General features: G+C 41.5%; 1 protein-coding gene across 7 annotated transcripts in view; it reads right to left on the bottom strand.

The window, feature by feature from the left end:
- Nucleotides 1-13,495, bottom strand: part of FRMPD4 (FERM and PDZ domain containing 4) — an 895,030-nt gene that overhangs the window by 20,533 nt on the left and 861,002 nt on the right. For all 7 annotated transcript variants that reach the window (XM_032285792.1, XM_032285788.1, XM_032285789.1 and 4 more), the window contains 5 exons: nucleotides 9,670-9,806; nucleotides 7,203-7,329; nucleotides 4,815-4,904; nucleotides 4,082-4,264; nucleotides 1,189-1,327 (listed from right to left, as the gene is read on the bottom strand). In XM_032285792.1, the coding sequence (XP_032141683.1) occupies nucleotides 1,189-1,327; nucleotides 4,082-4,264; nucleotides 4,815-4,904; nucleotides 7,203-7,329; nucleotides 9,670-9,806 (676 nt within the window). The remainder of the gene's footprint in view (nucleotides 1-1,188; nucleotides 1,328-4,081; nucleotides 4,265-4,814; nucleotides 4,905-7,202; nucleotides 7,330-9,669; nucleotides 9,807-13,495) is intronic.

The raw sequence follows: 13,495 nt of genomic DNA, 5'->3' as shown, positions 1-13,495 counted from the left end.
AATCTTCTTGGAGCACCCCCCTACACCGGAAACTATTCTGACCTTGGCTCAAGACTTCATCACCACCCATCTAAAAGCTATTATGTTTCTAAGGACTTGGCTAAACACCTACTAAACTACAAAAATCATGAGCTTTTCTTTTAGGTGTCTGCGCAGCGCCCTGTTATGCTCAAAGAAGCCATGAGAAACATCGCCTCTACTCCCTTCTCTAACTTTTTTCCTTATACATATATGAAAAGATGAGAATGCCAGGCTTCCAAGTCCAAGCCTGGCCATTATAGCCTTGGTGACCTGCACGTACACCTCTGGATGGTCCCCAGGAGCCAGAAAGTCTGAAGTCACCACAAGTAACCAGGTGACCACAGAAAGAAGTAAAACAAACAACTTGTTCCTGCCTCCACTAATAATTGCTCTCCCCCTGCAACCACTGTTCCTGCTCAGCCTTGAGGAATTTCGCCCCTGGACATTGGGTTTCTCAAGACCCCAACCCTATAACTATGTAATTTACCTCCCTGCCCCTCTGCTTGTAACTGATAACCCCCACCCTTATAATCATGCCTGTTTGTAATAGATGACCCCTACCCTTGTGACAATGCATCCGTGATGCCCTTCCCCTCCCTAAAATAGATGACCACTTTTAACTGACCACTTGCCCCAACCTAAAAAAACCAACTTCTATCCTACCGCCCTCCACTGACTCTTTTCAGACTCAGTCTGCCTGCACCCAGCTGAATAAACAGCCATGTTGCTCACACACAGCCTGCCTGGTAGTCTCTTTATGCAAGTGACGTGCCTAACAAGTCTGACTACAGGGAGGAGGCTCCCAGACACCAGGCCTAGGACACCTCCAGGAGAAATCAGCCCTAAAGCAGGGGCTCACAAGTCATGTTTGGGCATTCCATCACTAGTCCTCTGTAAAAGTAACACCATGAAAACCCAACCATAGAGACTTTCACGATAATAAAATCAAGGTTGACATTTCTGAGTGATATGTCAAATGTGCTGAGAAATCAGCATTTTTGTTTTTAACAATTAGCCCACATCAGAGGTATCTGAAGGCTTTTTATGTTGAATTTGTACATTAGATTTTTTTTGTGGGTACAATTTTAACTTTTCAGGAAACATCCTTATGGTCAGGTGGGGTGTTTGCAGGGAGGTCAGTGCTACATGAGTTCAGGAAGAGAATACCTGTTTCCTGGGTCACTGTGTTTTTCTTGTTGGCCATGTTAAATATTGACCTCCTGGAATCGACAAGCAGCCGGTAATATCCAGCCGTCAAGCAGGCCAGGTTCATGGCATCTGAGGATTCCATCAGGAGCGTGATGGGCTACACAAAAGAGAACATTTTGGTTAAAGCCTACCATTCTTAATAATGTCTCTCGAGTGTCAATGGCTGCATTTATGCTTATGGAAAAAGGAGCTATTAATCATTTCATGGGAGAAACCCAAAGCAGGAGAAAAAGCCAAGGATAACACCAAGTGCCTTACTGAGAAACATTCAGGACACACCATCTAAAAATCCTGGACATTTTGAATCACTTCCAAGTCATATATATGTGTATATACATATATATATGTGTGTGTGTGTATATGTATGTATATATTTGAGAGACATATATATATATTTGAGACAGGTTCTTGCTCCGTCACCCAGGCTGGAGTGCAGTGCCATGAACTCGGCTCACTGCAACCCCCGCCTCCTGGGTTTAAGTGACTCTTACGCCTCAGCCTCCCGACTAGCTGGGATCACAGGCATGCGCCACCATGCCAGGCTAATTTTTGAATTTTTGGTAGAGACGGGGTTTTGCCACGTTGGCCAGACTGGACTCTTAACTCCTGACCTCAAATGATCTGCCCGCCTCAGCCTCCCAAAGTGCTGGGATTGCTGGTGTGGGCCACTGCACCTGGCCCCCAAACCATACTGAAATGAAAAAAGATTGTTTTCTTCCCAAATAATTAACATTTTTAGCATTTAAAAACAATTAAACATGTTACACTGGTAAATTAACTAGTTAAGTTACCAGTTACTTCAGTTACCAGCAGTGAACTCACAATCTGAAAATTACAGAAAGATCAAGTTTTGGGTTCACAGTATAAATTAGTGTTAAAGAGGGGTACAATTCCAGTGGAAATGACTGCTAAGACTGAAAAGTGCCAGAGATCCAGTAAAAGGTTGCTTCTAAATGCAATTGTAAATTTACAGGAGGGTAAAACAGATGGGAGCTGAGAAAAGGCCTAACTAAAACTCTCTTGAAACCATGAGGTTATGATACAACTGGACATGGATTTGGGGCTTATAGGGGAAAAAAGTGTTTGATGAAGCAGTTTTTCTCATTGAGTTAGGAAGGGTATATTCTTGTCAAAAGAGAAAGTAAGAGAGAAATAATCAAGAAAAAGTAGATACGAGGACAGGCACAGAGACAGCGAGACAGCAGGCTTCTTCCTTTCAATCCTAGGTATAGGACACTGGCCGGTTCAATGACCCCAGCTGGTAGAATGTAACTTCCCTGCCAAAGCCCCTGTACTACTTGTTGAACTGCCTTTCCTTCCACTTCATTTGAGGTCTCCCCTCAGCATCCAAGCCACCACATCATTATTCTATACAGGCATGACACCATCAGCCAGGCACGCCACTCATTTCTGTTTAGGACAGATTATCTCTGTAATCAGATCTGTAATAACTGCATGCAGTTCACCTTTTCATCCACCTGTCTCCGTGATGGGGCTATTTCTCTCAGCCTCTTTGCTCGTGGGGTAGGTGGGCATTCCAAGTCTATCCTCACATTTTCAGTTTGCCATGAAGTCAATGGGAACCCTCTGAATCCAGCCCATGAAATCCCATAGGCCATACCCAGCATGTCTGAGCTCCACATTCTTTCACGATCATCTGTTCCAACTGCAGAGCTCTCTGGTGTATTCTGATGTGCTTGGCCACATTCTCAATTACTGTTAATCCACTCCTCCCACACCACCCTAGTGGGGATGCAGGTAGTGCTGGGTCCTCCCTGGCTGTTCTCAGAGCACCCTCCAGGCTGATGTTGTCTCCTTTGCGGAGTCACTATTGCCCTTCGTTCCAGTGCTTTTTCTTTATAGAAACAATAGGAGTATTGCCATTGCCAAAATCCAATAACTCATCCCTACTGGGAAAAGAAGGTGGACACCAGGAACCTGGACTATTTCCTATTCTCTTTTGGGAGTAGGCTTTTGCCCTTTGTGGACCATCTCAGATTTTTTTTTTTTTTTTTTTTTTTTTGAGATGCAGTTTCACTCTGTCACCCAGGCTGGAGTGCAATGGCATGATCTCGGCTCACTGCAAGCTCTGCCTCCCGGGTTCAAGTGATTCTCCTGCCTCAGCTCGTAAGTAGCTAGGATTACAGACAAACACCCCACACCCAGCTAATTTTTGTTTTTTTAGTTGAGATGGGGTACCATGTTGGCAAGGCTTATCTCAAACTGCTGACCTCGTGATCTGCCTGCCTCGGCGTCCCAAAGTACTGGAATTACAGGCGTGAGCCACTGCGCCCAGCCAGATTTTTGTTTTAAATAGAACGGCCGTAAAATTCTTGGGGTCAGATGTTCAATCTGTATAAATTGCTACCATATGAGAAGAACAACCGTGAGAAGGCAGAAGAACGAAAACATCAAGCTTTTCCAAAAGAATAAACACATGGACCCAACCTAAGTAAAGGGAGTGAGAATTCTAAAGAGAGTTGGGGAAAATCCCCCTCTTGATTTGAGTCATATATTCTAGAAAGTTAGTTCAGAAAAGTTTCCCCTACTCTATAACTATAAATCATATATTCTAAAGTCAGAAGGGACCTAGAAATTATATATCTTGCTTTGTGATGTATGAATTAAAAAAACTGAGCCCAGAGAAGTATAGCGACCTGTTCCCAACCACACAGCAATTCAGTGAGAACTGGAGCACCCCAGGCCTGAGTTGGGTGGATTATTTTCTGCACTACATTGCATCTGTGATGCTCTGCACACATTGACACTTGACTGCCTTATAAACACCAGCAGTGTTATCAGAAATTAGCTATTTACAGCAAGGCAATGTATCAACATCTGAAAAACTTGCCTTCACATCCAGCACGTGGAGTTCCACCCGCACCAAACTCTCCTCCTCAGAAAACATTTCGATCCTGTTGACGTGGCTAAAGTCGGCTAAAAGGGCCACCAGATTAGTTTTGGTGTTGATGACGTGGCTTATGCCATACCGGGGCCCAACAAGGAGAGTCACTTCCGAGCGCTTTTCTGCCTGCTGAGAAAGAGAGGTTGACAACATAAAAATACTGAACTGAAACACCATGCCAACTTGAACCTACGATCCTATTTTTATAAGATTACATTTTCTTTAGAAAGTGTTTCTGGGTCATACTGTACTAAATCATCCAATTAGAAGAACCAGATACATGAATGGAGGCTCTGATAAATTATGAATAATTAGAAAGTAAATGTTATAGCACAGTATGCTCATAATTATAAGATGCTTTTAGAAATAAGGCTTTTCTTTTTAGTCTTTCTTCTTTTACTGTGAAAGCAACTTCTGGCACAATGATTTTAAAAAAGGCCATTGTTAGAATCCTTTGATTCTCTTGGTTCTTCACATTTCTTTTTCTAGGGCATTCTGCAGTGGTATTTTCTAGTTTAACATTTCTTCTGATATTTTCAGACTGTTGTGAAGTTGGTTAGAAATGATGGCTGGAGAAGATTCGCAGCTGATGTGCTTTTATCATCAGAGGTGGAATGAGATGCTGTGGCTTCCGAGAGAAAGAAAAGAAAAAAAAAAAAAAAAAGAAAAAAGCAATTACCACTAATGTTGCCTTGAACACACGGCCACCATACAATCGCAGGTCACTGAGGAACTTGAGATAATGGACCTTGGCTTGTAGTGCAGAGAGCTGAGGAGAGAAAAGAAAACTCAGGTGTTAGTTAATGCCATTGGGTATGACTCCATTTCAGCTGGAGACCAGCAGAAAACAAGGGTAAGATAGAAGGATGATTGTACTGCTGAAAAGTTGGGGTGTGACAAAGACTCTTCATTAGGAATAAAGTTGCTATATATTTGGCTTCCTGATGAAGGACTGAAACATGACATCAAGATTCAAATCTTATTTATTAGGGGGTCAATGTATGGGGCACTCATGGGTATAGATATGCTGTGCCAGGGCACTCAACAAGTGAGAACAAGACCATAAAATGTTCCACTGAACATCTGCTCACTGGGAGATTTCAAGAGGTGAGTGGTGCCTTCTACTTGCAATTATGGACCAAGATGAGGTGTCTAGATATATTCCCACTGCACAAGAGACTCACCTGAATGTAGACTTATGGGAAACATTTTGAATACCCACTGCAATCTAGGCAAAGCCTTTTAAACAGGCTCTTTATACTTCCCCTCTCAAGTTTCTTCCAGTCCTTGCAAATTTTCTGGGGAAATGTTTGAACTTGCTATATAAGGCTCTGTTTTATTAATTCAGCTTGGAAAATCTGTTGAGTTTCATGAATGATTTATAAATGAAATTTTATCCAGATAAAAGTTATCTTTACAAAGATTTAAAAATGTAGGTTCCCATATCACTAAAAAGAGTATTTGATTTTTTTGAAACAAGGTCTATGTTTCATACGGAATGTGCCAGGGATGTTTAAGGTTGAAATTTTCCAACAAGGTGCAGACCACCATTAAGTAGCAATGAACATAAAATTCTGTTTTCAATTGCAGATGACTTGCCAACTTATTTGTTAACTATATCTAAACGTACTGCTCTTTATGTAATTTTTATTTAGCACAATTCATCCATCCCTCTTTCAAAAATGCAAAGCATGTGCAAATTGTTTTGAAAGCCAACTATTCACTCTTGGCTAGAAAAACAACCTTTGAAGAAGGACAGTGATGGATAAATGGATAGGTTGATTGATCTTATAGCAGTTATCTAAATTATCGAGCGGGCCAGGCTTGAAAAAAATCACAATTATAGAAATTAGCTTCCAGCAAATCAGAACTGAAGTTAAAAAGCACTTGACCCGCATCATCTTGCTACATCTCTGTAAGCTGAATGCTCACTGTGATCGAAGACATCCTTCCCATGAAACTGGGAAGTGAGTCAAAGGTGGCTGACAGTGTGTTGAACCTGATTATACTTAAAAAAAAAAAAAGCATCATGGGTGAAGAGGGGATAGAAATAAATGTGCCTTACCCAGTAAAAATGACTTAAAAAATCAGATACTAAGACAAAATAATTCTCCACATAAAATGATTTGTATTAGAGTCACACAGATTTCTCCCGCTAATATCAATTACAAAGTGTTCTTGGTTGTAAGACTGCTTCCAATTTTATAGATCCAGTATTTTAAGGCTCCTTCTCTTTCTGGTTCCTGGAGTCTCTTGTTTTTTATTACCTATCAACCATACCTCGCTTTTCTGACCAACAGTCTATTTTAAAATGTCCTTTGTGTTTCTCCTACTTAAGGAAAATAAAAACAAAAGCATAAAAACATTTTAACACTAATGATGGTGAATGACAGCAATAATTTTGTCTTCCCTCCAAAGATAGGATTGAATCCAACATTTGTCAACAGGGGTGATTTTGTTCCCCAGAGCACATTTGGCATTGTCTGGAGACATTTTTGTTTGTCATGATCACAGGAGCGTGCTACCGGCATCTTGTGGATAGAGAGCAGAGATGCTGCTAAGCATCCCACAATCCACAGGCTGTACCCTGTGACTCCCTAACAAAGAATGATCTGTTCCCAAATGTCAGTTATGTCACAGTTGACGATCCCTGGTTTAATTAATGTGGCCTCTGGCCTGCAAGGCCCCTTGCTGGCTGTGGTGCATTTAAGCTGGTCTGAGCAGTAAGAAATTGCGTGATTGAAACATAGAATTATTTCATAGTTCTATCTTCTATTCACAGTGTCTCAGAGGCTATGCAAACTTTTCCTGCAGGGGCACATGAACACACACCTCCCCCACTACAGTACAGAGTCCATAACTTGTGAGAAATAAACAGGTTTCTATATGAATACTTATTTTTCATTAGTGTTAGAAACATGTTAATAGTTAGAAAAAAGTTACACAGTTTTACTGCTTCTGAAAATATGGTGCTAAGTATTTTATTCATGAGCTAATTTTAAACATTTTAAACAATGCGTTCAAACCCCTTTCTTTATAATTTTCTATTAAGATGCAAATGTGATACCTTTTTACCCGGTGGTACCAAGTTTTGATTTGCTTTGACAAGGTGTGAAAGTGCTTTCTTTATGTTCTTCTCTTTCATGCTTTGCAGCACAGCAGAGGGAAGAAAAGTCTCTAATCCCCATTCTTTTCTGCAATAAAGAACATATCTTTAATTTCACATTCTTGTGATGATTAGTTATCTAAGACAGAATGGGGCTCTGATGTTTGTTGGAACAAATGAACTCTTGGTAAGGCAGAGAATGGAGACAAGTCCCCAATTAGGGAAATAACTTTTAATTTACACTCAGGACACACACTACTTGATCATTTGCATTTTAAAAGAAACCTATTCCTCACTCTCTAGAGACAATGCTAAGGAGACATTTGGAACCAGTGGAAAGCGAATAGACATTTTGTCCAACCGACTTCTGGATCTCTTCAAAGTCTCTCACGTGTCCGTGTTTGTATTTCCAACACCAATTTCTCTCCATTCCTTTTTTGATTTCTCTTCTCCGATCTCACTATCTGCTCACATTCTTTCTCTCTCCTCTTAGAAGAATGGATGCAACTCTTTCATGTCTCCAAACCATTCTTCCCTGTCCCTCCCCTCCTCCATGGCTATTTCTCTAGGCCCACACAGTTCTCTTTTGTCCCAGCCAGTTCGTGTCTAACTCCTTCCATCAACATTTTGTGCTGCTAGTGTGGAACTGGGTATGATTCATGACCCTCAAGTGTGCCTGGTATTGATATGGAGATGCAGGCATCATTCATGGGTGTGGATATACAACAAAACAACAAATGGGACTGCGTTAATATATGTTTACAAAGAGCCAATTTCCCCAGAAATGACTACAACCCCTTTCTAAGAAGGGCTCATATTTTGAATTCTAGGAAATCTATCCCGGAATAGAAATCCTACCCTGGGTTATGTGTCTAACCAGTGTCTTCTAAATTATGTGAAGACCCTCAAGAGGATTCCAGTTATTTCTCCTGCTCCAGGTCCTCTCCAAAAAGGGCAGGAAGACAACCTACCCCTATCACTTGCCCATTCATATTCTTCGCTAGTTAAGATGGTATATTTCATGATCATTATGTTTTCTTCCTTTTCAACTTGTACCTATTGTCTGTCCTTTGCCATCATTTGGCACTTATTATGGGCTATCTTGTAATCCTACTTGTATCATTACATAATCACTTTTCACATTTTTTATACGTTGTCTTTACAATCAGATCACAGGTTTCTCAATGGCCAGGAATATAATTCATACATATTACTATTTTCTGCTGTCCTAATGTGAGTGCTATCTAAAATGCTCAATGAATATTTGTTGGTCAAAGCAATTTATGAATGAGAACATTATTATGGACCTTTCAAGATTCTTACTGAAGCCAGATATCTCTGAGTCAGTTTTGACCATACAATGTTCAACGTAGTAAAATGTGAGTACAGAAAGTAGGAAAATAAATGCATTCTAATTGTCTGAAAATCATCGCAGGTTGTGCAGGCCATCTTTTCAAACGGCAGCCAGCTTCACCTGTCCCCAGGAACTTCAGAAAGGAGAGTGGAAGAGGGCGTGAACCTGTCCAGCTGAGCATGAGATCTCTTTGTGAGCTGAGTCTTTCTTAGGCTACAGTCATGTATACGTGTGTGGGGGAGAGAGAAACCATCTGGAAAGAGTAAACTGAAGGCCCTAGGTTCTCAAATTACCCATGAGGATTTGTTCCTACATGTCAACAGGTGACTCATAGTTGTGAGAACAGTGGTGTTAAAGTCGGCAAGTTAGAGATCCAATCCTCCCCAGCAAAAAGACTCACGAATTTATGGAGAAAAGCCATTTTGGCCCTAGTGGGTCAACCTAGCATTGTGGAATTTAGAAAGGCTTTCTAGGCAGCGCTTGAGAAGCTTCTTTGGAAAGTGGGATTTTAACTAGTTTATACATCTTTTGGAGGTGAGATTGTAAGCAGGGAGGGGGGGTCCAAGGCTTTAGCATTACATGTGTTTCCAAACACAGATGCCTCAATGCATCACACAAATTGTAGCACAATGGAGAGTCCCACTGCCTAGGTTTGAATCCTGTATCTCCCCATTAGTAGCCACTTGACTTGGGCAAGTTATTCTGTGCCTCGGTTTGCTCACCTGTAAAATGAAGCTAAAATCCTACCCCATCTCATAGGGATGTTGTGAAAATTAAATAAGTTAATGTGTGAAAAGAGCTGAGACCAAAGCTTGGCTTGGAATCAAGCCCCTTTAGGAATTGAAAAATTTATGCTTCGTTTTAAATATGTCCCTCATCTTAACAATGCTGTAAAGGTGAATTAGAAATGGATCTCTTCTACCAGAAATGAGCATGATATTCATACATTTTGCCACCAGCGAATAAATGCTTTGCCACAAACAAGATCAATTTTGGACAAAGAACAAAAATACCCCCTGGGCTAAAGGAGGTGGCATGTCTGTCTCCGAAATGGAGATGAGAGCCAACACTTACTCGATGTATTTGAGGGAGATTTTCTGCGTTTGCTTGGTGGTAACAGTTGCAATGTACATTTGTAACGCGGCCAGCCGCAGGGCTATATCATATTTCAGCTCCGGCCCAAATCGCTCCTGAACCACATCGTTACAACTCTGCGAAGAGACCAGCAGGGGGCACAGCTTGTCAAAGAATGGGCTGCAGCGTGTGGACTCAGAGAACAGGTGACAGATTTCCCCAGAGTGTTTCAACCTTCACTTCCCAGGCACGGAGGCTAAATGTGGAAACATCTCCACCGCGCTGCTTGGAAACGAGTCAGTATTGAATTGCACACACAAACACAGAGACCACACAAAACATTTAGCGTTCATCGACGAGCTGCTATTTAAATATTTAGCTTTTTGTAAAAACAATTAGGAATTTAGGTATGAAATTTCCAAACACAGGTGCCGCAGTTGAATGCATAAAGCATTGATAGCATAATGTGGCTTCTGGAGTTAGGCTGCTTGAATTGGAATCCCAGGCTTGAAACTTGTTTCTTCCACTTCATAAGGGGAGCAAACCTGGGGACCTTCTTAATTATCTGTGTCTCAGTTTCCTGTTCTGTAAATTGGGGATGATACTGCTCCCTGTTCACTGGGTTGTGGTGATGATTAAATGAGTGAACCATGAAAAGCCCGTAGAATCCCAGCACTTTGAGAAGCTGAGGCGGGCGGATTGCTTGAGCCCAGGAGTTCAAAACCAGCCTGGGCCACATGACAAAATCCGGTCTCTTCAAAAAATACAAAAATTATCTGGGCATGGTGGTGTGTGCCTGTAGTCTCAGCTACTCGGGAGGCTTAAGCAGGAGGATCGCTTGAGCCCAAGAGTTTGAGGCTGCAGTGAGCCACTGCACTCCAGCCTTGGTGACAAAGTAAGACTTTGTGTCAAAAAAAAAAAAAAAAAAAAAAAGCCAAAACAAAACTCCAAAAGCTCCTAGAACTGTACTACTGTCACCACCAACATCATTCTCCTCCTCCTTGCCATCAGCCACAACAGCTGCAGGGAAGCGGGATTAGCAGGGCAATTGAGCACAGAAGCCTGGGACTCGTACCCACCGGCTCTGGTGTTCTCGCTTTCCCCATGGTTACCTGTGCAGGTAATTTTAGACCATTCACTTTAACTCTTGCAGCCTCAGCTTACTCATCTGTGCAACGCGGGTTCATACTATCTCACTGGAGTGGCTGGAGGATTAGATGAGAAGCACATCAGGTGCTTTATCACAGCGCGTTGGCACACTGGGTCAAGGGGAGCTATTCAGCTCTTCCATTGACTCCAATGGTAACTGCCCTGCTTTTTCAAGTGTTTGACTTTCGGCGAGTCATTCCTCCTCTTTCAGCCTTAGTTTGCTCCTCTGTAGAATAAGGCCTCCTATCTCACAGGGTTTGTTGTGGGGATCCAATTGAAGAGTGGCTGAGAGTGCGTCACCAAGTGTGAAGTGCCACATGGGCACAGAGGATGGCTTTAAAGTAGTCCTCACTGACTCACTACTTAAGCACAAGGCAGTGAGCTAAGTGCTGCTGGAAAGCACTGTATTGCTTTGGCATATTCTACATGTGTGTTCACTTACTTTTGTCATGGGCAACTGGATTTCTGGCTTAGAAAATATGATATGTAGCTCCTTTCTTCCTTCTTTTCTTTATTCTTTGCCTTGCCCCAAGATTTTGTTGGAGGTCAAAAAACAAGACTCCCAAAAGAAAGCAAAAGTTTTTCTTTGACCTTCTCTTGCCCTCCTGTTTTTTACTTCCGTTCTACCTGGACGCTAGGCATAGAAACTAGAATCCCTCTTCCCCACGATGGGTCATAGTGACTAGAACCCCCTTTCCCCAAAGCCAGCCATAAAACCCAAATATCCGACTCAAATTTTCCCTCTGCCCTGTCTGTGTAAAAACTGGCTATAAAGAAATTATCTGATTAACGTGGTTTGATTGTAGGTCATAAGACCCCTATTCCAGAGTGTCCTGTCCCACACCCAGAAGGAAGGAACGCTGCTCAGAGAGGCCAAGAAGGATCTAGGCCTTGCTGGGTTTTTTCACTCAGTCAATTAGTGTTAGGTCAGACCCTTTTTGTCCAATCCTATTTCTATATAGCTGTCCATACTTTGTTGAACATAGCATAAAAATAAACAATTTTCCTTGTATCTTTGGGACTTCATTCTTAAGGCTCCCATGGATACACATTAAATACATTTGTATACCTTTTCTCTAATTAGTCTTTTTCAACTTGATTTTTTAGTGAACCTTCAGTAGACCGTTGCCCTCACATGAAAAACTGTATCAAGATTTGTCTGCCTCCTTTCCAAGAAAAGCACATTTATAACCACTTCCTATATTGATTTTACTAAAATAGGAACATGTATCCCTGGACGGTTTCTGCATACAATATTTACACTGTGCACACTCACCCATGCTGCACTGGTGCTGTTCCATGCCTACAGGCTCTATATCCACGTGCCATGGGTGCATGTCTCAGCCCATCACTTCACTGCTAAGAGTAAAGTCACATTCTCTCTCCTGTTCATCCCTAATATGATTTTCCACCTTTGCTTCTCCTTAAAATCTTAAACCTATTTGGATTACACAGCACCCCTTGTCAGAAGTGGGTCTGTCCAGAGGCAGGAGATAGGGTAATCTGATTTAAGGTAGCCTCTGAGAGCAATTACAGGCTGCCATTTTGTTTTGCTAGTCTTGGGTTTACCAGTTATTTCCGAGTGCTCAGGGTTGTCCACGCGGGCTCCAAGGTCATTTTATAGAGTCCCATGAAGGATGGGGGTGAGAAAACCATTGGCACAGTGAAGAATCAAGATTTTGAGAAATAATTTTTATAAATCATTTTCTTTAACAGCTGCTATGGCATGGTGGATTGAAAGAGGATTGGGCATAGAATTTAGAGACAAAAGCCCCAGGTCTGATTCTAGGCTCTGCCAACTTCTAATAAAATGACCTTGAACATGGCATTTCATCTCTTTTGAGCGTCAGTTTTCTTATTGGAAAAATGGGCTAAGTTTCAACAACTAACGTGAGAGTTCACAACGGACTCGCAAGGTTGCCATGATAGCTGTAAGTATGTTTCATGAAATGGAATATGCTTCATAAAGATGAGCCATCACTATTACTTCTCCTAAGAGTTGTGGCCTGGACCATATTTCCCATCCCTACTTTACCTTGTATTTAACTAGACTTCTGGATGAATTTTTTCACAAGGTGATTAGTCACTTAACTACATTATATAATTAGTTCAGACTGATCCCGGAGAATGAGTGTGAAATTTGGATTATATGTAAGTATTTGAAACCAATCATGCTTTTATTACCCTTAACTATACTACTTAAAATAAGTTATGCAAGCAAATGGGCAGTATCTGTTTTGCTAAACAGAGGTCCCAAAAGGCTCCACTTGAGGCCTCTAAAATGTTCACTTATAACTAATTAGGACCCCACTAAGATAAATTGATTTTACCTTTGTAAAGTGATACATGTTGCTCCTGCTTACTCTTTTGTTCCCTAGGCTAGTTTTATTGCATCTTTTTAGCATCTTGAAATCAACGTGGGCACACAGGCACCATTTGCAGATCTGTTGACTTATATTAGACATATTATTTTAGACTTACAGTAGGCACGCATTCTGTGATACAAGGCATTTCAAAGTAGAGGGTTTGAGGCAAGGGCATTCTCATTTCCTGTTTCAGTGGAGGATGTATGACAGTTGCTTTATTTTGGTCTTTATTGCCTACCATATATGTTTTTCCATTTCTCCCCCTCTGGCTATGCCTTGAAGAGGTGGCTAATTCACCGCCCATTCTATAC

The sequence above is a fragment of the Sapajus apella genome, unplaced genomic scaffold (genome assembly GCF_009761245.1).
Source record: "Sapajus apella isolate SASKATOON/1434 unplaced genomic scaffold, GSC_monkey_1.0 scaffold17, whole genome shotgun sequence".
NCBI lineage: Eukaryota > Metazoa > Chordata > Mammalia > Primates > Cebidae > Sapajus > Sapajus apella.
Note: the sequence above shows the minus strand (reverse complement) of the source record. Positions and strands in the feature narration are given on the sequence as shown.